Source organism: Poecilia latipinna, unplaced genomic scaffold (assembly GCF_001443285.1).
Source record: "Poecilia latipinna isolate Pla-1442-1.1 unplaced genomic scaffold, P_latipinna-1.0 Scaffold460, whole genome shotgun sequence".
NCBI lineage: Eukaryota > Metazoa > Chordata > Actinopteri > Cyprinodontiformes > Poeciliidae > Poecilia > Poecilia latipinna.
Genome location: NW_015113076.1, coordinates 263,299 through 290,016, shown reverse-complemented (window position 1 = coordinate 290,016; position 26,718 = coordinate 263,299). Strand labels below are relative to the sequence as shown.

Sequence of the window (26,718 nt, the reverse complement as noted above, 5' to 3'; positions counted from 1 at the left end):
CATTTTTTTATAGATAGATAGATAGATAGATATGTGAGCAGTCACTAAGCAATATTTCAGATTAATTGAAGTGTTTCCAACAGCACTCCCTCAGATAGGTAGATTGCAGATGTCTTGCAGTGATTGCATCTGTGGTCTGGATCATATTGCGGCATTTTTGCCCCCTGTGTAGCAGAGGAGTGAGGGCACAGCTGTTGGCCGTGAAAGAGTGTCATGCGTGGTGCTGGAAAGCTACCATTTCTCACTCACCACCTGAATTAATTACGTTAGTGGCCGGAGCTGAAGCGGCCAGCTAGCGGGGCAGAGCGGGTCTGAATGGGTCTCTGTGTCTTTCAGGGGTGAGACAGGGGGACGAGCTCGTCGTACCGCAGGGAGCGCGGCTGAATCGCTTCAATCAGATCTCCTCTTCCTGCCGTCACACCCACCCGCGCTCGGTGTAGTGGGAGGAAAAAAGGGGGGAGGACCGACAGCTCAGCGCGGCGACAAGTGCTGCAGTGCGAGCGCAGCGGGGGACTCGGAAGCGGAGAAAATACACACACACACACGTACACATACCAGGTTTATTCCCCCAAAACCTGGTCTATGGAGAGATCTGCTGCAGCGCCATAGCGACGCAGGCCGACATGGAGGAGTATTTGCGGAGGGTCCAGAGCAGGCTCGGGGTGAGTTGAGAGCCCTCAGCGGCGTTGATGACACCACCTTGTGGGTATAATGAATGAGATCGTGACGGGGAAGGTGCTTCTACTGTGCTACGAGCTGCGCTCCTGTTGCACAGACAGCGAACAGCTAAGCTTTGGTCTCCCTCCCACCAACCCCCCCACCGCCACAATAAGCACCTGTAGATCGCCAGTATTTGAGACGTGTTTGGTCCAAACAGGGGAAAAAAAGGAAAAAGAAAAAGCATGCTGTGTTTACAGGACCACAATGGTGTGTGCATTTGAACGAGACGCTGGTCTCTAAATCAGAGGGAAAGACATGACATCAACAAGTTTGTCCAGTGACTCTATGTCTTTCCTGGTATGTGGCTGCTCTGCAGATACTGACTCAGAATTTGCATTTGATGTTGGGCTTAGTATGTTCAAAGAACCTATTAAAAAAAAAGCCTCATGCAAATACAGAAGAGACTGGCCGACTTCATGACCGAGCCAATGTGAACCTGTTTTGTTTTTAACCAGGCTTCATGATTAGGGATATTTCTGTAAAGATTCAATGAACCTGCTCTGGCCTTAAGGTTACAAGGCTATTAAACCTTGTCTGTCTCTTGTATTTTTATTATATTTTGGCCATATTGCCATACAGTGTGTTACTCATGTACTCTGCACACTAAGCAACACAAAGAAGCTGATTGTGAGAGTGCTTCCTGTAGTTTGTAAACCCGCTCAGGTGTGTAAGGAGCAGATGAAAACACATAATGCTTTAGTTGTTTTGGTCCTTTCCTGAGCCTGTAGTTATACAAACATAAATGCATCCTGTCAGACATCATGAATGTTTATCATGAATGCATATATTTTTGGTTTGTTTGATTTTAACCATAAAAAGACCAATCTGTTCATTTTGCTGGCTCGAGTTGGTTGATGAACATTTGACATGAAAATAAAGAGTTTAAATAAGTTAAGTTGCCTTGTTTTAGGGTCAGTATTCTGTTGTTAGCTGAGCCTTTGCTTATGTCTGTAGTTCTTATACCTTCTAAAGGGTTTTCTTTCAACAACTACTCCATATGGAGAGTGTACAGCTAATAGTTGTCCTGCCAACAGATCCTCCCAGCTGAGGTTTGGATCTCTGCAGCTCCGTCAAAGTGACCACGGGCCTCTTGGCTGCGTCTCTGGTCGACCCTGTCGACGGCTGCCTTTTGGTAGTTTTCCAGTTGTGCCAAACTCTTTCCATTTTAAAATAAGGAATTTAGCAGTGAGATATCCACAGATCTCAACATTACTCTTTTTTTAAGAAAATTCTGCTTTGAACTTCAGCCTGTCCGTCTCGCCCTGAGTTTACCCTCCAGTCTGAGATGTTTGCGTTGTCGTAACTGTGACTTAAGTCTCTTGCATGAAAGCTCTTCTCGCTGTGTTCCTTCATCTTCATCTTGCTAATGTCACTAATGTTCACTAACTAACCTTTAAGGCTTTCACAGAACAGCTTGATTTATACTGTGAATAAATTACTCACAGCTGGTCCTGCTGTCAAATTCTGTGACTTTTGAAGACAATCAGTTGCACTGAAATTTGTTTAGGACTATTGGAATAAAGAGGGATGAATGCGTTTTAATTGTAGAAAAAATATAAAGCCACAGATCTTTCAACCCCACTTCACAGTTCTCCATTACTCTGCATTGTTTTTTTATCATAAAATATTACTAAAAGTCACTGAAGTTTGCAGCTATAACATGACACATGTTTCCACCTTTCACTTAGAAGCCAGAAGTATTCAGAAGCCATCATCCATCCATGTAAACTGGAGTGTGAGTGTGTCCCTATGAAAAAGCTGCCAGGAAGGAAATTTTAAAGCGAAATCATGAGCCTTTGTCCTCAAAGTGCTTCACATGAATACGGTGAAAGCTGCCAAAGAAGAAAAGGCCAAAGATGTACATTTGCAAATCAGAGCATCGCGAGGTTGTCTTGTGTTAAGGAGGGAAAGTGTTGAGTCTTGGAGGTTGCAGATAAGATGTAACATGTCCATTTTGTTTTTTGAACACAAAGACACCCATCCATGGATTCTTTATCCAATCTCTTATGTCTAAAGTTTGATGATTCAGCCTTTTGCAGACCACTCATTATCTCTGTCATTCTCTGAGAGTTTCTTCGCTCACTTTAAAGATGGCCGCGATCCAGAACAGCCATACCTCTAATTGGCTTGGCTCTGCGCGTACTTACTGAATCCATCTCCTCTTCTGCTCAGTTCTTTGCTCTGTAGCTCATCGTCATTCAGCAAAGAGCTCCAACTGTGAGCTGAGGTTACTTACAACATCTGCATAGACTGTATACTTAAAGACCCTTTTTACCTTTTATTCTTCCAGCTGTTATTTATTGTCCACTTGTGTGTCTGGGATGCTGGAAGATTATTTCCTGTGGAGGTTTTACAACATCATGTTATTGCATAGACATAAAAGTTACTGCTGGATCTCAAAAGGCTCCAGATAAACCACTTTTTCAAGGTTTCCCGTGTGAAAAGGATGTGTAAAACTAATCCAAAGCCAGTCACATCCGTGGTAGCAGATAGGTTTAGTGTTATAGTGGAAACGTGTATCTATTGACTATGAGCTACACGGCTCTCAACCCAGGGCGGCAGAGTCCGTGGAGGTGGCATGAGGGAAAAGGTTAGGATAAAATTATCCATCTGCTATTTTCCACATGGATTTTCCACTACTTGTTTTTGCACTCAATAGGAAATGGGTGTTTATGGTGAATTTATCTATATCTCTGTTTTTGTTGGTTCTGTGAGCACTGGATAAATGCTGCTTCACACTACATGTGACTGATGACGCTGATGTTGTCACTGAATCAAAGCTTATGATTCACAGCCAAATTAAAAGGGTCTTTTGGGGATTCTAAGCTGCATTTTAAAATATAGTCGAAAATCCTAAATATTCAGGTGCTCAGCTGCATAATTTAAGGTTTATGAAACAGTCCTATTTGTGGAATCTCACAAAGTTTTAATTTTATTGCTAGACGTTATGACCAACTTAAGCTGAGATGTAGGTGCACTAGCTTGCAGCAGAAGATCGTTCTGAGACGTAGAAATGTTCTCAGTGACGTACTTGGAAATGTCAGTTTTGTTTTAATGTAATTTTGGTTACATTGCCTTTCTTTCACATGACGTAATTGGGTAAAATTAATGATGAATGTTTTGTTTTTAAATTGTGACAGTTACATAACACATTGTGAAGCAGGAGTAATAGTCCATTGTTTTCCAGTACTACCTGACAGAAAAATGATCATGTTGACCACCACTGAAAAGAGAGACGTTGAATGTTGTAAAGGAGGGAGGGAGAGCACTCTGGCTGAAAGATATCAGATGACTAATACATGCTCACGCGGACACACATACACACACCAGTATTTTCCCGATGCAGTGGAACGGACACTGGCCTTTCTCCTGCTAATGCATCACTTCCTCTCCGCTGCCTATCTAGTATTGATTTATCTTCTCTCTCTCCCTCTTATGAAGGAGCTGCGTCGTATCTTTCTTTCACACACCTTCTCTCTACGTTCCTCTCCTAATTCTATCTTCACCTCTCCTTTAATTTGTAAATCTTTCCCAACTCTCTTCCGGTTGTCACCAATTTGCATATTTTCACTTGTTCACTATTTATCCACTTTCCCTTTAGATGCTTCTTCTGCATATCTGATCAGCTTGGTTCATTTTCACCCCACCTCTTAGTTATTAAGCCTATTTGAAATCCTCTCTCCTCAAATCTCACCTGACTTCTTCAAATCTCACTCTCAGGCTGTAATTGACAGCCACTAACCTTTTCTCTGCACTTCAGTGTGCAGAGAAAAGGTTCCCTCTTTGCCACTTGGGCTTCAACTAGGAGTCAACTAATGATCAAGTGTCACATTTTCAGGGTGATGTCCAACAAACATGACTGACTTTGCTATTCTCCTTCATATCACACACAAAAGGTACGGAGTACATCATACTATTTATTTTTTGAAGTGAACTAACCAAGAGTAAACAAAAAGCAAAAGCTTTCGTATCCTTCAACTTAAGTCTGAGTCCCTCCATGATGTAGGGTTTCTCCAGACACCCTGCAGAGGAAACTCATTTTGACGGCTTGTATCTGCGATCTCGTTATACCCAGAGCTCCAGATAATTGTTGAAGTTGGTAACTGGTAAATCGATAGCTGATTGATCGATCGCCTGTTGATGTCTTGCTCATTTATGAACAGTGATGTCATCATCCTTCTTGAGCTTTATCTACTTTTTGTCACCTTTCACCCCAAAACCTCAAGGTGTTTATATGGAAGACCAATGCAGACTACTCGCTCATAATTGTGAGGTCAAAAAATTATACAAGTTTTTCTCCGTTTTATTACAAGTTCCGAAGTGTCGCATGTTTTTGTCGACTCCTTTTGTTCTTATGCCCCTAAATAAAAACCATTGCCATTGTCTTTAAAAAATTATAATTAATCATTAGTATATTTTAATCCCAGTATAAACACAAAGGTTTTTTTTAATGAGGTTTGTTGGAGAACATCAAAAAACCCACATCATTTTGGAGATTGAGAAATTAAAGTCCAGTTATTTATAAATGACAGGGTTTTTTTTAAAGTGCCGTACAGTACTAGAACAAATAAGACCAAAACCCAAATTACAATAATTTAAGGCTGAAGCAAGCAACAGATAGGCAGTGGAGAAAGTTGTGATGAGGTTTATAAAACAAAGAGACATGGCAGTAGCAGTATTATGCTCTGGGGATGCTTTTCTTTGGCATGGACATGGAAGCTGGTCAAAGCGCAACACTAGAAGAAAACCATGGAGAGGCTGCAAAAAACTATTGGAAAAACTTTCCCTCTAACCTGATTGGGCTTGAGAGACGGACTCCTCAAAAGACTTACAGCAGAATATTGTTCTTCAAAGTATTTTCTTAGCGTGACTGAGTGGAAGTGCATGCCACACTTCTCAGATTTCTATTTGTCATAACAAAAATCTGAGTTAAATACTGAGTTAAAGTTTGTGGTTGCGACATATGAAAATATGGAGAAGTTAAGTCGTGAGATTACTTCTGCACTAGGCTGAACTGTAAATATACTTTTCTGCTCGTTTGTTACTCATGCTCACTGACCTGACAGGAACAAAACCAGCCTTTTGCTGTATTTCTTTTCGCATTTTGACATCTTACAAAGCAATTAAGATTTACTTCAGATAACCAGTGAATTCATTGTTTCCACATTTCGCATTGTAATTAACGGCAAAACCTGCAGGCAAGGTTTGTGCGGGCGTTGATTCAGTATATCAGTTTGAGAGATGAAGCTGGAAACAGAAAGAGACATTTTGTTCTTACATACTTCAAATCGTTGGAATTTAAAAAAAAATGTTCAAATTGCTGACAAAATGTGCTCATTCAGGATGCTTTTTAGCCTTTTAGAAACTACTTTTAAATTTCGGATTTCATGAAGACTCTTTTTACATTGCAATATTGTGTACAAACCTATTTGGATTATGCAGGGGGATCATTAATTATCTGCCATTTTCAGAGATAACTCCAAGAATCCCAGTCAACAAATGAGGGAAGGGACTTAATTTTCTGCCTTTCTTGCGCAGAGATGAATGCCTAATCTTTGCAGTGCAGCTCTCGTTAATGTCTGTTTACTCGAAATGGGGAAATTTTGTCCTCATCGTTAAGCGTAGTCAGTGGAACTAATAGCTGCTCTGACAAGCCATGAAACTGAGAGGTAAAATAAGCTCCTGTTGCTTTGCTGTTCTAAGTGATTTTGACACCATTGCCAGCCCTGTTCAAAAGTGTTCTCTTGTCTAACCTGAACTGAGTCATGCAGTGCCGTGGTTTCATTATTAATTCATACAGAGGGTTTCAAGATGCTACAGTCATCCAGCTGAGACGTGCTGGCTCAGTGAGTTTCCACTGATACACTGTTGTGTGTGCGTGTGTGAGAGAGGATGAGCGTTTAGATCATGCAATAATGTGCAATCACGTACAACCATTTACTTCCTGTATTTGATTATTGAAAGCAAATATTCTGTGCTGCAGACTGATTCATCACTATTTCTGATTAATTTAAATAAAATCCACAGAACGAGTGGCTGAGATTCTTTGTGTGTTTTTTCAGGCAGGTCTGCCTGAGGGTCCCATCCATGCAGTTTTAGGTGGACCAGAGCCTGATGTTGGCACTGTGGCCGCAACTCTGTGCTTAGCGCTGCACCTCAGCCAGGTAACTGCAGCAACAGCTAACGCGCATCTAACTTGGAAGAGTTAACAGTGACGTTTACTTCATTCCACTTTGAGAAATGTTGATGGAAAAGTATGAACAAATGTTCATACTTTTCCATTAGATAAAGAAAATCTAAGTTAACATGTTAAATTTTCAATTTCCACTTAATACAGAAAACAGAAAAAGTAAAAAAAAGTAAAAAAGTAAAAAAATAAAATAAATAAGAATCTTCAGAAGGAGAATGACGGCATTAACCAAGTTGTAAAAGAGGATGAAAACTTGTCCCCAAACATGATCTTCTGTGACGTACGATGTTGGAAGCGTGAGGATGCAGGTTTGTTTTGTTTGTTCAACCTGTGCACCATGCAGACAGTAGCCTTTATAAAACATCTGATGCATGTCTTTGACAATAAACTAATTTCCGAGAACCTTTATATAAAACAATAAACCCCAGTTTATCTGTTTATTGCTGGTTCAGAGATGGTTTAGTAGCAGATGTCCGTTCTGGTAAACTCTCACGCATGACGCACATAAAACCAGACCCAATGGAAAAGTGCTGTATGTAAAGTTTCTAGTTGCATATTAACTCATTCTGCATACTCAGGTCTTCTGAACTGAAATGTGAAGTCATCTGTTTGACTTCTAAAGTTTGGCTAAAGCTGCTTTATGCAACAGGTCAACGAACCGAAACAGTAAATTGACAACAGCGCCACTGAAGACAAAAAAGAACATGAGTGTTTTTAACAATCTGGCAAAAAATAACATTTTAACAAATTAAAAAAAAAGATTTTGGCATTGAATTACTTTATATTGAGAAAATGTGAACACTATGTTAACAGTCTGTTTCAATCAATTATTATGAGATTTATGTTCTTTAGTTATTTATGTTTTTAATGGGTGATATAGTAAAAAGTTGTTTGGGCTTTTTTTTAGGAAAGTGGGTCAGAGTGCGGGACGGCAGGACGAGGCTCCATTTATACAAGAACCACCATTGTCTCCAACTCTGCTTTATTTGTTTCTCTGTGTGTGTTTCTGTGTGATCTAGAAGCAACCCTCAGGTGGAGTGTGTGTGCCCTTGCTGTGCAGGAAGCAGTGCAGCACCGAGTTGCCGGAGGAGACCGTCAGGTATTTGCGCAGGGTGAAAATTAGTGAGAGCGCGTTGTTATGGAGGGAAGACATAGACCTAGTGAATCTTCATCACACTGGAAAGCTTTTGCTAACTCTGCTGAGAGATGGCCTGCTGGAGAGGTGAGTAAATGCACATCACATTCACACTTCTGAATTCAGTTGTATTTAATTTCAACTAATTTTAATAATTCACTTAAAAGTTGAATTTTGTATATATATTTTTTTGCAAAAGAGTTTGCAGTAGTCCCTTGGCATACAAATGTCTGTCTTAAAAGGCTTGCTTGTCTTTTAGAAACTTGTTTGTGTCCTCTGAGGCTTGTAAAAATATGATTTAGATGTGTATTTCAGGCCTCTGTGTGTTCATCTCATGACCCGAAGGAAAACTGCATTTGCACAAATGCCTCACAATTATGGCTTCTTCCCCTGCAGCCATCCACACCCATATCACCCCTATTTTATCTCTCTCCTAGCTCTGAGTACCACACTGTGGAGTCCAGTGTCCTGCGAGTGGTCCATCAGGACGGGCAGCAGGACGCAGCGGATGATGGGGCAATGTCTGCCCTGACAACAGTCGCCAGAGAGATTCTTCAAGACGCAGTGGAGCAGAGCAGAGCAGCACTGGGGGAGCTTCTCGGAGGTGAGGGAGGAAAAGGCACCCCCTGAGGGGAGTAATGGGGCGATGAAGGAGGACACACACAAATCCCCTGACATGACTCGCTTAACACTCACCAGGAGAGATGGAGGGAAAGCGAGAGGGGTTGGTGAGTTTGGGTAAGAAAAAGCTTAGAAAGGTGCACAGAGACCCATAATGTAACTTTTCAAAGCAGTTTTAAAAAATGCTGTCTTTTAAAGTAGTTTTCTCCCAACAGAGCAACAAAGTGTCTACAAAAAAAATAAATAATCCAGATATACTCAGGTCACCACTCCGAATCATTGAATTCTGGTGACTTTTGGACTTTTGTAGACTCGGTTTAGGGATATTTCCTTCAACCCTAACTTAAATGGAACTGCACCAGTATACAAAGCCAGGTCCATAAGCAGGTGGATGAGTGGGTTTGGTGTGGAAGGACTTGGTGGGCCTGCAGAGAGTCTTGGCCTCAACCTCATGGAAGATGTTTTGGATGAATTAGAGTGGAAACTGTAAGCCAGGCCTGCTCATCCAACATCAGTGTCTGACCCCACAAATGGAACAGACTCCTAAACTATGTGTAGCTGTTTCAATACCTTCTTTAAGGTACTGAAATCGATTAAACACATCAGATTGTACTTGGGTTACTGTCCTCTCAAAGACATTTAAAGCAGTGGTCCTATGGTGACGCCAAAGTCTGAACTTCATTCTGTATCTCTGCTGGTTTTCTACTCATTCAGTCAGTCAGTCAGGGAAGGTGTATGGAGAGAAATAGAGTAAATCACAGTGTTTAAGACGGGAAAGACTGATGAACAGAGCAGGAGAACAAAGTACTCCAAGTGGTCCATGCCCCATATGAATTTGTGACAGATCTTTGTACTAATTCATTGATTCTGAAATGACTCAACTCTATTCCTCAACAACAAACTCCAACCAAGACGATAAGTGTTATGGAGGTAGAGGGTATAAACTATATGTGGCTACTTTTTAATAATGGATATACTTCCATAATCATTCATACAGCACCCTGATAAGCTCAACATCGATTTACAAAGACCCCGCTGTGTGTGTACAAGTCAGAGCAGAGGTTTCCTATTGGATGAAAGCCAAGTTAGATTTTACAGAAGCTTGTCCTACAAAATAATGTCAGATTTGCAATATGATGGACTTATTTTTTGAAGTACATTAAACATTTTTATTTAAAACAAGAACTTCTGCTCTATTTATTGACTGAAGCCCTTGTTTTTCCATGTTTGTTTTGTTTGTCTCCAGATGCCTTGGAGATCCTCAGGGAAGCTTTGTGGATCAAACAGGACTCTGGCCCAGAAGAACTGGAGGACCTACTGAGATCTTTGGAGGAGTGGGGTGATGTCACTGTTGATCAGCCCGATGAAGTGAAGCAACAAGGTGCAATTTAAAATATGTTGGATTATATCTGAAAAAATTAACAAAGAAAAAGATTTGTAGGAAATTTGTGATAGTTTGGATTTGGCTCGCATGTTTTAATGCAGCTGAAACTCTTTACGTTCTTTACGCTGTTTAAAACCAACAAAAAATACAAAATTATTCCTCAATCTGAATTTGTTGCCAGGAGCTTGCTTCAGTGTGACTGGCCAAATTCACTCTAATTTATGAAGGCTATTTCGTTGAACATTTCATATCACGTATGTTATCTGTAATAAATAAATAAAGTTTATACTGATAAGAAAACCAAACCGTGTTCTGCTCAGTGTGGCTCTGTAGTGAAAAACCTCCAAGCCAACTGTTCTGCAGCATAAAGCTACTACATTTAAAATCTCCAAAAATTGTTTTAAATGAACTAAATGTGAAGAGAAACTGAACTTTGGTGCACCGAGCAAGAGTGCCAAGATGCTTTAGGTTGACTATTTGGGATTCTTGTCTCTGAAGCACTCGCAGTGTTGCTTAAGGGATGCAATCTGAATTTTAAAGTATTTTTTTCCATTCCTATGTGTTTATTCAGAACCTTGTAACATGTCCAGTGTAAAATTGGAAAAATTAAGATTTCTATAGTGTTCAAATTTCATAGTTAAAAATTTCCTTTGGGATCAGTGAAGTATTTTGAATTTGAATTCACAAATTACAATAAAAGTAGCGTAGTGTGGAAGCTGCCGCATGGTGGCCTCTAAGTGTTTTGAGGTTTAGATCTAGAATTGCATCATTTGTCCGGTTAACCTTTGGTTCTGGTGAAGATATTTACTCTGGTGTTTTTCTGTTTCTGTTGTGAAACTGTTTTGTATCATTTTGTGTGTGTTTTCATATAACTGTCAGTCTGTTTGTGTGTGCTGACCGGATGTAGAGTTATCGCAGCTGCTGATGATGGAGCTGAAGGAGTTCACAGATGGAGAGATGACCCTCGCGCTCACGTCCCTGACCACAGACAAGGAGGTTCGTTCCTTATTGTTGGTACAAACTATGGGTTTAAGGATGTGTAGCTTAATTAAACTGCTATATTTCTCTTCTTAGCATTTAAGGGGTCTTAAGTGCAAACAATTTTCAGTAGCTTCCTCACAGTTGAGATTTATGTAGAATCAACACAAAAACACACATGGGTTTTGTTGCAGAACCTGATTAATCAATTTATTCGAGATTATTAGCCACGTTAATATCTACCTACTAATGATTTGATTAAGCTCAAACATATCTAAATAATAATATCTAATGTTAATGCTGTGCTGCAAACTATTATTAAAAGAGGCTGGTTTTTCTGACTGAAAGAACATGTGAGAAATGATTTAGAAGGTTCCTGTGCTTTCTGGAAAAGTCTGGGTAAGCATGCAGTTTCATTTCATCATTTGCCAAGCTTAGTTCAGTGGAGAAAAACCAAAACTGACATTAATGATTTGCAGAATTTCTTATGTTTTTCATCAACTGAAATTCAAAACATTATGAAAAGGGGAGACTTTACTTTGATTTATTGCTAAATAATGCATTTTATTTTTCATTACATTTTTGTCAAACTTATTGATTGATTTGAGTTTTCAGTAACTAAAAGAAGCCAAAAACTAATCTACACATGCTGCTTGTTTGTCTTAGATTACTAACAATAATGAGGTCATAGGTCACAAATTGTGCTTTAAATCTGCAATTAATGATCCACAATGTAGATTTTCAAAGTACTGAAGACTTTCAAATAGTGCTATTAAAGTTTTTCTCAAAATACAAAAAAAGTCTTTTACGACAATACCAGATTAGAAAGTCAACCTTACAAGTGTGATTTGTTGAACATACGGATAATAAATCTTTACTTTGTACATGTTTTCTGCTCAAAGGTCCAGACTGTTTAAAAAAGTGTTTAATTTTAGCCTGACAATTGAGTTTTCAGACTAGGCCAGCAGTACTGGTTGCCTTGGCACAAAGACTTTAAATATGTGGCTGTCGCTTCCTCTGGATCACTTATAGAACTGGGGATAAAAGTCAATAAAGCGCAAATATGGAGGAAAACCAAAAGTAAAATTCTGAAGGAACTTCACACAAAATTAGATAAATGTAGCAAAACACACAAACAAAAACAATTAAAACAACTGAATCTGACATGACCATCAGTCCTGGGTCCTCTGGGATTAGTCGGTGGCAGAAGATAAATTAACAGGTTAGTTAGTCTTGATGGAAAGAGACTAAATGTCAATAATTCATTAAAGGACATTTTGAAGCAAAAACCAGGTCCAGTGACCTGGAGGAAGCAGTTCTTGTGGGTGAAAGGTCAAATCTGAAACGTTCTTCAGCACAACACCTGGATATTTTTTTCTGCCCGTATTTGAATTTGCTTATTATTCCCTGAGATATGGATTTTTAAAACCCAATAATTTACGATTTGCATTGGAATTTGAGTTATTACTAGAGTTATTAACTCTAATAGCTGCAGTCAAATTATTTGAATACGCCATGCTGATTAAACTGCATTTTAATACCTTCTATTTTTTTCCTAGAAGCATCTAATGATTTCCTGTCTTTTAAATGATAGATGAAAGCCCAAAAAACATGCAGATTTATTTTTCATTCATTTATCAAAAAAGTTACTTTTGGTGATTTTATTGTTTTGGTTGCATTACACCTGCTCTGCGTCACTTTTTGGAGGTGTTTTTTTTTATTGCTGAGGAGCCCCTCTGAAGTTTTATTCTTCTGCATTTAGATGAGATGTAGATGGAGGCCTGAAAGCCTCACACACAGTGATGTATCACCATCCTCCCTGCTGATATTCAAAAATCCAACAAGCACACCGAAACGGCCCATCATTGTCACACACATTTGTGTAACGTTAGCGTTGACTTTTTTTCGCTGTTGCTGGCTCGCCTTGCTTCACACACACACACAAAACAAAGTAGGGTTTAAGCTTTTAAGTCTACCCCGTGCTTCTCTCCCTGCTACAACCTCTAATGTGTTCACTCTCCCCACCACTAAGCAAAAAAGAAAAAAAAATCATTCATTATTTCTTTTATATTTTCCTTCTCGAAGCCCATTTTTCTCAGCGACTGCCTAGCGTGCGGTATTAGGCTATGTGTAAAATAAATGATGTCTGTAGCCGTAGGGGTATGGCTCTTCCTCCCCCAGAAAACTACCTAACGTCCAAGGAACATTAAACACCCAGATCCTCGTTTAGCGAATAAATAACCATTCATTTGAATGGCTTTGCTCATGTGTGCGCACCGGACTTTCTGTGCATATTTTACCAGCGCTGTGCCTACACGCTGTGTGTCAGGAGGGAGAGATGGAGACGGAGAACAACCAAAAGAGGGGGGAAGAGAGAGAGAGAGAGAGAGAGAGGGCCCATTAAAGACTTAATATAGAATAAATGGCCAGGGGCCTGCGTGTCGCCAGCGGACCCCAACTCCACAGCGTCATGGTGGGTTACTAATGACCTGAGATCGGGCTCCAAAATGAACTCCTCATATGCATGTCATTTGCAATGTGTATATATTTATATATATTATTTTTTAATTGTGTTTGAAAAGAGAGTAAAACGGTATGAGAGTCATTTATTGAGAGGGCTTAGGGAAGTTCTGCCTTAAATGATTCTTTCCAGAAAACTAAATAAATTAGATTCAATTAGTCTTTAATGGTTTATGTGCTGTGTGTTTGTCAGAGAGACTTCTGTGTATGCGTGTGTGTGTGTGTGTGTGTATGCGTGTGTGTGTGTGTGTGTGTGTGTATGCGTGTGTGTGTGAGTGAGACAGCACTTACAGAGGACTGAGTTAGAGGTTTTGATGGCAGTGATTGCCTAGTTAGCAAAGGGAAAGATTGTGGTGTGGGATAACGATATGGACACATCGTACACACTGACTAATGTATTTTTGTTTACTGTACAAACATACATTAGTCAGCCTGGGTGCTGCTCAGCAATGGAAGTGCAAATGAAGAGAGCTCCAGAACCACTGCTGGAAGTAATATGTGTGAGTTGTTGTGGTGCTGTCAGAGTGACTGGTACCCGGGTTTGGCTGTAGGTGTGATCAAGTCCTGGTTAACCCAAAGCAAGGAGCTGCATATGACCAGCTGCACAACACTTTGCACAGACCTTTGTCGAAATAGTTCGACCCAGGCCTTGTGCGAGTTTGGCAGATGGATGCCTCTCTGCGAACAAAATGACACAATTTTCGCCGTGTGACTATGTCGATGAGAGCGCGATTTCGGCATTTTGCATGGAATATATTTAGAGGAGGCCATGGTTCTCTGCTGGACACTGATGTACTGAATTGGTGGTAATCCATTCTTTGCTTCAAGTGGAGGTCGTCGCGTATCTGGGGTCTTGTGATAGGACGGAGATGAGCAAGTAAGTTGGGGGCCATCTGCATTGAATCAGGCATAGCTGACGAAGAAAGAACTGAGCTACAAGGCAAAGTTTTACTTGAACTACCCGTCTATATTTTGAGAAAAAGAGGAGTAATTTAAAGTAGGCTGGCATTTGATCATAATTCCTCCCTTTACAGAGTTATAACCCTTGGTTTTCACTCGTGAGCTGGAGCGTTTCGCTTTAGGGAGCAGCGTCTGGATGTCCTTCCTAGACCTGGAATAAGCAGAAGACATCTGACTGATGGAAAACTGTTACCTGGACGTCTGTAGGGATATACAGCAGTGGAGGTCTCACCTGTATCAGGAGCTCTCAGAAGGCTTTAAATCATGTGTATTTCTGGTACAGATTTAGATTTAATGCGCCTGGGTGCTTTTGTGGCATCACTTACATTAACTTCAACAACTTTTATGCTTCTTTTCTAAATGCAGATTAAAGTTGGACGTGGTTTTTGCAGCCTCAACTTGGTGCTGGCATCAGCTCCACACTGGTTCTATGCATTTAATCTATTAGAGTGACTGAATGTCAAAGCCCTTAATAAACATTTATGTAGGTGTGTCATTAGACAAAATACAATTTTTTTTAGTTTATTGCTGTCAAATTTGGTATGGGAAATGGTAAGACTTTAGGTAATGCCTTCTAGTCCATAAATCCATGGTATAGCTAACTTTAAAGTGTATTATTAGAAGATAAATAGGTGGGGGGTTTTCAGTCTTCAAGATCATAAGTAACAATAGCGTTTACACAGATTCAGATTATTGTGGATTAAACTTCAGGGTGTTTTTTTGTTGTTGTTTGTTTTCCAAAGAGATCTCTATCAAAAACAGTTCAGGAAGAGCTTCAATTTTATTTTTTATTTGTGTGTGTGTGTGTGTGTGTGTGTGTGCTTTTTTAAGTGTTTTGGGCCACAATTTTAAGGGGATATATTTGACCAAATTTAGCTCTTATACTTGTGGTGGCAGCGACGCATCTATGTTTTCTTTTAAAAATAATTTACATGAGACGATAGAGGTTGAATCAGTTGACAGAGTAAAAGAAATGAAAGTTAGAAGCACAAGTTAAGTTGCTGCAAACCCCGTTTGACATGTTTTCTTGATGGTGTAAAAGGTTTTTTTTTTTTTTTTTTATGCTCAGATAGGCAGAGTTCGAATTAATGAATGCAGATTGCAACAAAAACACAATCTTCCCACAGTCGTGTCAGAGGGTGTGTGTCGGAGCTTTTCACAGCCCAAAAATTAGCGCTGGCAGATGAGGCTGCAGTTGGATGAAGAGTCGTCATGCTGTGGGGTTGATGAACTGTGGGAAGGACAGGAGCCCTCAGACACACACAGATTCCCGAACATGAGAATAATGTGTTTTTGCTTACATTAACATGGACGTCCAAGAATTGCAATATGTTCCCACAATTCTTTGTTTTCTGTTTCTAAAGGCATTTCAGCGCCGCTCATTTCGGTACTTTAGAGAACTCCTTGTAGTTTTATTTCCTGCTTGGCGCCCATGCAATAATCCACTGTTTCTACAAGATACCGTAATGATCGTAATGTTGTTTGTTTTTACTGTGTGGTAAACAGAATCAATCATCTGTGGTTCTGTGTGAGTCTGACCACTGTGTGTGTATTTGTTTACCTCTCTGTATCCCAATCCGCCCATTTTCTGCCAGCTATTTAAAGAGACCAGGCTTCGGCTTTTCAAGCAGCGACTTTCAAAGATATTTTGAATATTCATGTTCAATGGTATCAGGAAAAAAGGAGGTGTTTTAGTTGTAGACCATATTAAAAATATATCCTTCCTCTATACAGTTGCTGACTGCTTTGAGTTGGCCTGATGGATCACAGTAAAAGCGACTCCATATAGTTGATGAAGTTGAATGTTTTAACCTCACAAGATGTGAGAAAGTTCAATGAGTTTGATCACGTTTCCGAGTCGATGCTTCAGATTTCAGATCTTAGTTTAGCTACATGTTTCTGTAAGGCAGCATCCATTTATTTCTGAGAGGTCTGCCTCCAAAAGTGCCCTCTCTTTAAGTTGGTTTACCCAAACATCTAAAGAAAAACAAAGATTTATTGTGATTTTTTTTTTAAATCTTCTTATGGCTTTATTAACTTCAACAACAGAAATGGGGGGAAAAAATTAGGGGATTAGTGGAAAAATCTTCCCAAGTTAATGAAACTTTTATTTTTCTTAATTTTATTGATGGAAAAAATAACTTATTTTATGGACCTTCAGTCTAACAGAAACATTCACTGTTGTTTTCCGTCATTCCCAAAACTTACCTATAGATGCCAGTAAAGGACTCTAAGTAGTAAAGTACAACTTTCTGCAGCTGCAAGCAGCCTGAAGAGGTGGATTATCTGGCTATGATAGACTTTGACAAGCATACAAATAAAGTGCTAAATTGTGGAATCCGTGATTAATGTCATTTGTTTTTAATCCAGGTACTAATTGATTGATTGCTTTATTCAAAAGACTCGTGGTCCACAAAGATATGATACACAACAACACATATAAACTGATTACTTATTATAATCTGTGTGTAATCAGTTTTAGCTCAATTTTAGGTCTAATTCATTTCTGTTCTTCTGTCTGAAAGGAAAGTCATTTTTGTCAGAGCTCTGAAAAGACTTTCATCATCCTGACTGCTTCGTACTTCACTTTTCAACTCCTTTCTTTTTCCTGAAGACAAAAGAATCATATAATTTGAAGAGAGATTACTCTCAGCTGGGATTTCTTCCTTGTTGGTTGTCCAAAAACAACTTTTTTTTTTTCACTAATTAAACAAATTTGTTTTATTTTTGTACGGGTTAGAGATATATGTCCTTCCCTCTATCAGCTTACTTTGGGTTCTATTTGGCGACGTCTCTAATGTGTTGTTTGTTCATAGTCCTCTGGCCCTTCTGTTTGTTTATGCAGGGCCAGTTTTGCCCTACACCACTTGCACAAATAATTATGCTCGCTAATGAAGGGGCCCGCAGCCACGGCACTCGGTAAATGCCTTTCTGATGAGAAGCACTGGGAGACAGCAGGTGCAGGGTGGGCCTCCTAGGGACTAAGATTGAAGACCAGGAATCCAGGGTGCCCCGCCTGCCTTTCCTTTTCTCTAGATTTCTACTGGATAATACTTTGATTTCTTATTGTTTTCTGTGCAGTGAGGAAATAACTTAATAGACTGTGAGATAGACATTACTTATAGGCTTCGTAAATTGGGTAATGATTTAATAATTCTAATTTGGAATACATATTTTCACATCCTTAACCTGTTTCTTCTACTTTTCTACTTACTCCAATTGTTTCTATTACAAGAAGTCCATTAAGAACATTATTCCACTCCTAGATTCAAATTTATTGGATACAATAAGACATTGGACAAAAACATATCATTTATTTAAACAAGTTTGGAGAACTGCTGCACACCACAGTCATCTCTCTGCATCCTGCATATCTTGCACTGATGTTTTGTCCTCATCATCTCATCTAAAGGAAGAAAACAAGATCTTTTGACTCCGTCTTTTCTCCCATCTTCATTCTCCCCCTGTGGCTTCCATGGGTTTTGAGGGCAAACAAATAACAAAGCAAAACATTTATAGAGATAGTGCTTAGATCTTGGCCCCCAGATCTCTACACTTAAAGCTGAGTGAATGAAGCATGTGGAGAGGGCCCATATGAAATCGACGGAGAGACATTTGGGTTTCTGCCTGCAAACTTAAATGCCACCCTCCCCTCTTCTGTCTTCCTCTCCAAAAACTTCATAAGCAGTAATATTCTTGTGTGAGCTTGAGTGTGAACAGGAGGTGATGACTGTTAGTATGGGAGTGTGTGTGTGTGTTGCAAATGGTATATAGCGCACATGTGTGTGCACATTTGCATGTGTGCGTGTGTTTGAGCAGGGTGGTGTCAGCTCGCTCCTTGCCACCCCATTTACTGTAGCTGTACCGCTGTGATCACAGACAGATGTATAAATCAAACCTCGCTTGATGGATTCATCAGGGTGGCGAAACGATCGCCTGAGAAGAACTCGCAACTCTCTTAGCATTCCGTGTTCTGACGGAAAGGGTATGCAAAGAGCCTAAATGGATGAACGCTTGATTAATTCTTTGCCAGAGATGTTGGCGACAGCAGGAAATGTGTTTTTGCTTTGACTGTGTTTGCACGGGAATTTACGCACGCAGGGTGTGAGTTATGAGGCCTGAGTTTTGTACCTAAGGCTATTGTGCATAATGACGGCAGGTTGAGAGAGCTGCACGCAGCCGCTAAAGACTTGCCACCTGTGGAGTGGAGGCAACCAATGAGAGCGGGAGGAAGTGTGTGTGTGTGTGTGTGTGTGCGTGTGCGCGTGCGTGCGTGCGTGCGTGCGCATACGTGATGTGTGCGTTGAGATCCATGTGGGAGAAAAGATGAAGCCGGATATGAAGGATATGAACAGGCAAAGTGTGACGGAGAGACAGGTAGGCAGGTATAATCTAATGTCATTTATGCCGAAGATCTGATAAATGGACAAATCAATAAGTTTATATTCAAATAGGAAAACGGCTCAGGCATCCTGTCAAGACGTAAACTTTACAGTGTCCATCGTGGACACCGTGCCAGTGCTTTTGCCTTCTGAACTGACTTAATTATTTATAGCCTGGATTCAACATCCCTGAGAGATTTGGGCCAATAATGTCTTGAAAGCATCACACAAGTTGATGCAGATTTGTCAGCTTCACATCTATGATGCAAATCTGCCAGAAATGCTCCATCAAATTGAGATCTGGTGACTGTGGAGGTCACTGACGTTCAGTGAACTCAAAAAACAAGTTTGAGGTGACTGGAGGTGCATCATCCTGCTGGAATAAATCATCAGATGATGAGTACGCTCATTGTAGTATTAAAGGGACTAACTCCCTTTTGTTATAAACTAACAGAATTTTAATCGAGAACTATTTTCAGGAAATGTGTCAGAAACAGGTAGGGCACAAACATTTAGTGAGGATGAAAGTTTGTGCTACTCTTATAATTTTATTTGTAACAAGACTTTACTGGGCATATTTTGATATGACCGAGATGCTGGCTGTTATTTAATAATTTTCTCTAAACATCAGTATTATCTTAGTGTTGCTTTGTCATTTTGCAGTGAGTCAGTAAATATCTTGATTTGCTTTTGTGTGGGAAAAAAAATAAGCAGATTATGTTTTTAAATACACTATAGTGCCAAAAATATCCACTTGTTTGCCTTTACATTCAAACTTGTGTGAAATCCCATTCTTTATCCACGGAGTTTCGTGTGATGCTGGCCCACCATTTCAGTTTAAATGTATTTATTTATTTGACAGGGACAAGGCCCATTAATCAGCATTTTTGTAAATGCACTAAAATTAGCCAAGTGTCTATTTTTCATCTGTCGTCTCTATTTGTATCTGTAACACAATGTTAATGAGTTTGTGAGGTCAGACACTGATGTTGGACGGAAAGGTCTGGATCACAGTTTCCTCCAATTCCACACTCATCTCCACTACTCTAGTCCAGTGGAGGCATGCTTCACAACACTGCATCTGACACTTTGCGTAGCACTTGCTAATATTTAGCGGTGAGAAAATTTCATGGCTGGACTGTGTTCGCTATCCTGGTCCCATGCTGGAGTTCACCAAGCCTCTGATCTGAGCCCATGCTTTGTCTGAACCAGTTTGTGTAGGTGCTGGATTCCACACACCTGTGGCCACTGAAGAAATTGAAGCACCAGAAATTAACAGTTTAAAGAGGAGAGCAAATACATTTGGTAATATAATGCACAGTGTCAGTAGCCGCAGCAGTTTCTGTTGACTATCAACTCAATCATACACACGTCAGTTGATAAATTGGGAGTCAACTTTGGGGTTCTGCAGAAAAACTGCTATATCTCAGCAAAACACTGGTTTCTGTGCATGCATCTTAATATTCCTAGAGACGGTTAGCAAGTGGATTTTAAATCTAACATGTTGATAATTTATAAGAAAAGGCAATCTGTGTGTCTGGGGGTGGCAGAGGGAGAAGGAGGAGGGGCAGCAATATGAGTAGTAATTTACTCAGTTAAGAACCAAATGGCAGACAGACTGTCGCCCTGCGTGTCATCGCAGAGCTTCGCACTCTGCTCGTTTTCTGACTCTGTTTCCCCGCTCCTGTGTGTAGTTCTGTGTGCAGACGCATGCAGTTGGCTTGTAGCGTTGCGATCTGAACATTTCTTAGCAGAATGGGCTGTAAACGGTGGCGCCTTTATGGCTGTAATAGAGATTTTATGTGCACATGTTTGCTCATAAAGTCGGGTTACAGTAGATAACTGCAGGTGGATTAATCTGGGTAGCTGTGTGTGCTGGGAGTCGCATGTGTCCTTACTTGTGTATACCCATGTGAGTGAATATGTGTGTTTTATTGAATCTCGGGAGGCTTCATTGCACTCATCAGGATATCAGCATTGAGGAATGGCAGTGTCAGTGAAGTGACAGTTGTGTGTGTGTGCCCAACGATTGATGTTCTTAAATCTGACAGCAGCCATATTGTGGTGAGAGAAGGGAGGGATGGAGGCTGGAGCGGAGGGAGGAGGACTGCAGCCCCCTCATCCTCGCAGGTTAATATTGACACAGCCTGGGCAGACACAGTGCCTCAAGCAGTCATCAATCACCTTCAGTGGACTCATACAAACACGTACACACACACACTCGCTCTCACGTAATGAGAAGGACCACACACGTTTTGAAAGAACATGACAGAAACGCGTGTTTTAATATCCTCGGACGGCTTGACTATGTCATATAACGCACGCAATCGTGTGAAGAGCAGCATTAACTTGCTATGAATATCTCTCTTTATGTGAAAGTTCAACTTAAATAAACGCAACAACAATTTCCAAAACTTCCCTAAGCAAACAGTTGTACAGCAAATGTAGATAAATCAAGCAAATATGTTTTCAAAAGTATCACTTTGTACACTTTATGCATATCCCTGCGTGGCAAATTATGATTGCAGTAACACTGTTGTTAATCATTTCAGAGGGAGCGAGAAAAAACAAGTTCCCTTGACAAACAAAACAATTAATTAATGCAACTTTCTATCCATCAATCACAGAGGATGTCACTGAATTACCATAATCTGTGCATGGTGGCTGTTTTAAGAGCAAACAGTTAATTTCCAGACAATAAATCACAAAGTATCTTTCTACCCCTCTGTGCACTTTGACAGCTCCGTCTCTCATTACTACAGATGAAGACACACTTGAAACTACTTTTACTAAATAAAATTAAATCGAATGTGCAATAAAAGTAACAAAGTCTAACAAAGTTAGCAACAGATGTAAGCAAAATGTTTGGAATCAAAAAACTGTATTTGTAAGATTATGATGAGTCGAAAGAAATGGTGTCATTTTTAATGTTTTTTTTTATATATTTTTCCCCCCTCTCACATTCAGGACTGGCATAATTACGTGGATGACCTGAAATTATTCTGTCACCAGAATGGCTATGATGTTCTTGTGGCAGTCTTGTCCATTAGGGATACAGTTCATCATCCTCGCCAGCAGGTGGCTGTCTACTCAAACAACACAGATGTCCTAAACCAGGTAAAATCCAACCTGTCTGTAAAAACAAATTAGTTTTTTATTTAATCTTTTGTGTTCATTAAAACCTACTGAGAAAATCAGCAAAAAGTTCTAGTTTGCTGTAAATCCAGAATATTACCAGTAAAAATGTCACATTGTGTATTTTTGGTGATGACCTTTGCTGTGAATGTAATTTTAATTTTAAAAAACACAAATAGAATAAACAGGATGTCACCATTTATCGGCTCTGGTTACAGATCTGCGCTGAGCTGGAGGAGTCCTCCAGCTGGTCTTTTTCTGGTGAAACAGAAGAAAGGGAAAATCTCCAGGTCTACCACATTCCAATAAACACATCCGGCCCTTCCGGTACTCTTCCTCTGCTGCTGGAAGACATCCAGAGCATCCTGAAGGACTTTGTGAGCCGGCGAAACTCTGTATTAGGCTGCCACCCCAGCAGCAGGACTTCCTCCACAGAGGGAGTAGCGGGCAGCGTGGAGTTTTCCCAGGGATCGTCTGGCATCAACGACATGGACGGATCTGACACAGAGAGGGCAGATGGCAACGGAGACGTGGCAGCAGAAGCAAGGTATTAAATGCACTCAACCTCAAAATTGTACACACCCCTGTTAAAAGACATGGTCTGTAATGTCAAAAAGAATAGGCTGTTATAAATTATGTTTGAATTTATTCTGGCTGTGATGTGCCGCATTACTTGTACAGTTGAAATGAAAAACAATAAGGTCGAAACAAGTTTTATTTCGGCAAATGTGGCTCTTGGGGTGTTAAAGGTTGCCGACTCCAGCCCTAGATAGAGTCAAGAACTATATCCAGTGGAAAAACTGTGTTTGTCTGAAGAAGACTGTGGATAAAATAAGGTTGGAAAAGATGAAATCAAGATGTAGTATGCTGAAAAATATTTATTTAGATTATAACTGGATTATTGCAAGTTTTTTTTTTCCCTCCATTAAATTACAGAGTAAATGTCTCATTAAAGAGTGTAGAAGTTTTGAGATGATCATCATCCCAAAGACATTAGCATTTTAACAGGGATTTGTACTCTTTTCAGATTCACTATACTTAATTATGATTTAATCAATACTGCCACGGTTTAATTTTATTTTTGCAAACAGGGTGATTGCAGAGGGTGAAGAGGAAATGGGAGCTGTGGGGGTCGGTGTTGGTGGGGAGCTTTTGAGCCCTGACAGCGGTATGACAACCATCCGCAGCAGCCGCTCCTCCAAGGAGAGCTCTGTGTTCCTCAGTGACGACAGTCCAGCAGGCGAAGGTCCGGCTGGCGGACCAGGACTGCTCCTTCTGAGGAACCCTTCTCCTCTGGGGTTTTCATCTCTCTCCCCTCCTGTCCCACCTGAGAGGAGGAAGCACCGCTCCAGCAAAAACAAGAAAGACAATTTCAATTTATTTAGCTTTGACCCACTTCACAGCAGGGACCAGCCACTGCCAGCGGAAGGAGAACTGGTGGATTCTCTAGAAGGAGTTGATGAAGTGGAAAGAAGAGCTGGAAGCTCCAGCTTATCAGAGCTGGATGAGATGAGCTTGATTGATTTCTCTGCTCCAAACTCTATAGGAGGGCTAGAAAGTGGAAATTCCTCAATTGATCACCACGGTCAGATCTACGGGAATGAGATGATGGACACAATGGTTCCTCCAACTCCCGTGAACAGCCTGGTAGGTAGCCGCCCACCCAGCAGCTGTGGTGTCAGGTTTTTCCCAGAAGATGTTGTCGAGAGGATCAATGGCCTACAGCACAAAGACAGTGTGTCATCATCCCTATCAGAGACTTGGGATGACCTGAGCAGTGAAACACAAGGAGCAGCTTTCTCCAGTGACATTAGTGCATTAAATAAGGTCCGCAGCTCAGGCAGTCCTCAGAATGTTTTAAATGAAGTAAAAGACTCGATGGGTGATGCAACAGAAAGAGATATTGTAGACCAAATATCAAAGCCAGATGCTGCCTGTCAGAGGGCAAAGACTCTTGAACCTCAGCTTAGTTTGATCACTGAGCAGACTGAAACATGTGAAAACTGGAACCCAGGCTATGCACTTAGGGATCAGTGGGACCCCGCAATCTTGGCTGATCTTCAGTTAACGCCACCTGAAGATGGTGTGTTTTTAAAACCCAAAGCTACTGCAGAAAAACATGTAACACCACCTCTATTGAAAAAGAAACTCACCCTAGACACTTTAACACCAGAAACTTCTAAAGAAGAGGATGAAGGTAAAAGACCAGGCCAACAAACGGAGCTCCTAGACTTTTGGACGTACTCAGCCCAAAAGGGATTTCTGAAATCCGACAGCGGAACGACCACCTCCTACCCTGAATCTCTGGATATGTGGAATATGACGATCAGGGACGACAGTTTCTCACCTCTGACTACTCCAGACAATTTGTCTGAAAATGCGGGATCCTTCAGCGGGCTGAACGCTGTTATAGGGAAAGACGCATCACTGGAAAGTCCAGTGGGATATTCTGAAGGTGGCATGGCGATGTGGAACACCACCATTCAGGAAGAAAGCTCCTCCGCAACAACGACCCCTGAAGGACCTGAACATAAAAAAGATCTGGCGTGTGTCGGATTGTTGGCAGCTAACTCTTCTCCTGAGACAGAGGAAAAAGGGGACCTTCAGTCACCTGAAGATGATGACTGGAGAGGTGTTGAGCACAATGTGAAAATAGTCATAGAAACAGCTGACAGTGGATTACAGGGGGAGGAAATGACCAACAATGACATGCAAAGTGTTCAGAGAGAGCTTTTAGAGACTGGAATTGGGAACTTGGGTTCTGCACAATCAGATGTTGAATCTTCACCTCACGGAAGCACTGACTTATGTGACTTACCTGTTCATGGCATGGTAACATCCACCTCTGAATACGACAACGTCGGAGCTGGGGGATGGAGCCGCGCATCCTCCCCTGACAACTTTCCCAGCCCTGTAGTGGACCTGATACATCTAGAGGAGCAATCCAGCCCTTTTATAGCAGTACCCAGACCTTTTCAGAATCAGAGAACTGATCCTCTTGGAGAAACACAGGCAGATCTAGACAGAGATCAGACAGAAAACCAAATGTTTGTATTTGACAAAGAGTTTGATAATCTTACAGGTAGCACAGAAAGTCCAGTTGAGAGTAAGTCCAAAAACACGAGCAGTGATGTCTTTGAGGATACTGATTGGATGGAACAATCCAGTGAGCATTCTCCATTTGTTTTAGTGGACCAGTCTACTGTCACTCTGCTCGTTTCAGGAAGTCCCAGGGAAGATGCTAAAACCCAAGTCCAGACTCCCCAGTCACTATCTCTAAGCCGCCTGGATGGAGACGGCCATCTATCAAAGAGACACGATGGATCAGACTCCGCCTCATCGTTAGATCTGACCATCAAAATGGCCAACAATGTACAGGAGGGGTCTCCAGCTGAAAACCAAGAGCTGGGCCAAAAAGAAAACAAAATCGCAGAAGAAATATCTTTGAGCTGTTCTCCAATGGGTGAAAGAGAAACACAAAGTAGCCCTAGCAGTCTTCACTCAGGTCATCACAATAACCATGAGACTAGTTCTGATGGAGACTCATTCTCAACCTTAGAAATGGAGTACATTGTCATGCCTGGAGCAGTAAAGGAAACTAACAGGGAGTCTGCAAATGAGATTACACAGGAAGACAAGCAATCTAATGTAAAATGGAGCCCCATGGAGACATTCAGCAGGCTCTCCTATGCTGCCACTGCACTGAGATCTCACACCAAATCTGCACATGATGAACACCTGGAGAATGTTCAGCAAAGCAGTCAACAACAGACCAGAGGAGCTGAAAGCAAATCCTTGTCGTCTGAGTCAATCAATCCTTACCAATCCAGCCTTGATTATAACCCTGACCATCACATACTGCCAGGAAAGTCCACCTCTGACCAGTCAAAAAAGATCTCTGAAGCTTTCCACCAATCAAATTTTGGACAAACAGAAGAATCAAACTCTGAAAATGAGTCTGGGTTAGCTGCCAGAAGTGTGTCTCCTTCCCTAAGATATCCGTCTGATCATTTCCTGAAGACCAGAGAGGAAGTCTATGTCCATTCACAGATCTCAATGGAGGATTCTGATGAAGGTGGGCAATCGCCACCAGCTCCTCCGCCAAGCACTGCTTCTTTGACTGACCTTAAACTCTGGGGAGGCCAGTTAGTCGGTCAGGACGCACCTCAACCAACGTCTGAAGCCCAGTCCCCGGCACTCACTAACAGTTCAGTCTCTCAAAACAGCTCTTTGGTAAATTCCCCAGTAAATGAGCTGTGTTTTTCCACTGATAAAGGACTTGGCTTACCATTTTCTGGAGATTTAATGGAAGAAGAGCAAGAAGATGATGATACAGAGTCCACTGCCCTGCCAAAATGCAACTCAGGGGAACCTCATGAAAGAAAAGAAAGAGAAGGGTTTGAACCTCCTGACCTCTTGAGTTTTACTGAGGACCTTATTGAAGCTCCCATGTTCCAACAAACAGATTTAGAAACTATTGAACAAAAGAATGACGGGTTTCTACTTAACAGAGAGGCCTACTATGATTCACAATTTATAAGGATGGAGGAGCAACAGATTGAAGATCATGAAGCTTCTGGAGACATTGATTCGCCTGTTTTAAGGTAAGCTTCCCCACAAATAAAATAGTGATGTAATAAATGGGGTTTATTTCTTCAAATTCAGAAAAGATGCCTCAGTATATTCTTAACCT

General features: G+C 40.9%; 1 protein-coding gene across 3 annotated transcripts in view; it reads left to right on the top strand.

The window, feature by feature from the left end:
• Positions 1 to 26,718, top strand: part of LOC106951460 (prune homolog 2 with BCH domain) — a 53,004-nt gene that overhangs the window by 11,904 nt on the left and 14,382 nt on the right. Inside the window, exons 2-10 of one of the 3 annotated variants that reach the window (XM_015039026.1) lie at positions 532 to 662; positions 6,783 to 6,884; positions 7,930 to 8,132; positions 8,483 to 8,649; positions 9,913 to 10,047; positions 10,958 to 11,046; positions 21,858 to 22,007; positions 22,244 to 22,572; positions 23,117 to 26,629. In XM_015039026.1, the coding sequence (XP_014894512.1) occupies positions 624 to 662; positions 6,783 to 6,884; positions 7,930 to 8,132; positions 8,483 to 8,649; positions 9,913 to 10,047; positions 10,958 to 11,046; positions 21,858 to 22,007; positions 22,244 to 22,572; positions 23,117 to 26,629 (4,727 nt within the window). In that variant the 5' untranslated portion in view covers positions 532 to 623. Of the gene's footprint in view, positions 1 to 145; positions 663 to 6,782; positions 6,885 to 7,929; positions 8,133 to 8,482; positions 8,650 to 9,912; positions 10,048 to 10,929; positions 11,047 to 21,857; positions 22,008 to 22,243; positions 22,573 to 23,116; positions 26,630 to 26,718 lie in introns of those variants that run through there. The other 2 variants (XM_015039025.1, XM_015039027.1) reach the window with 2 other exon arrangements.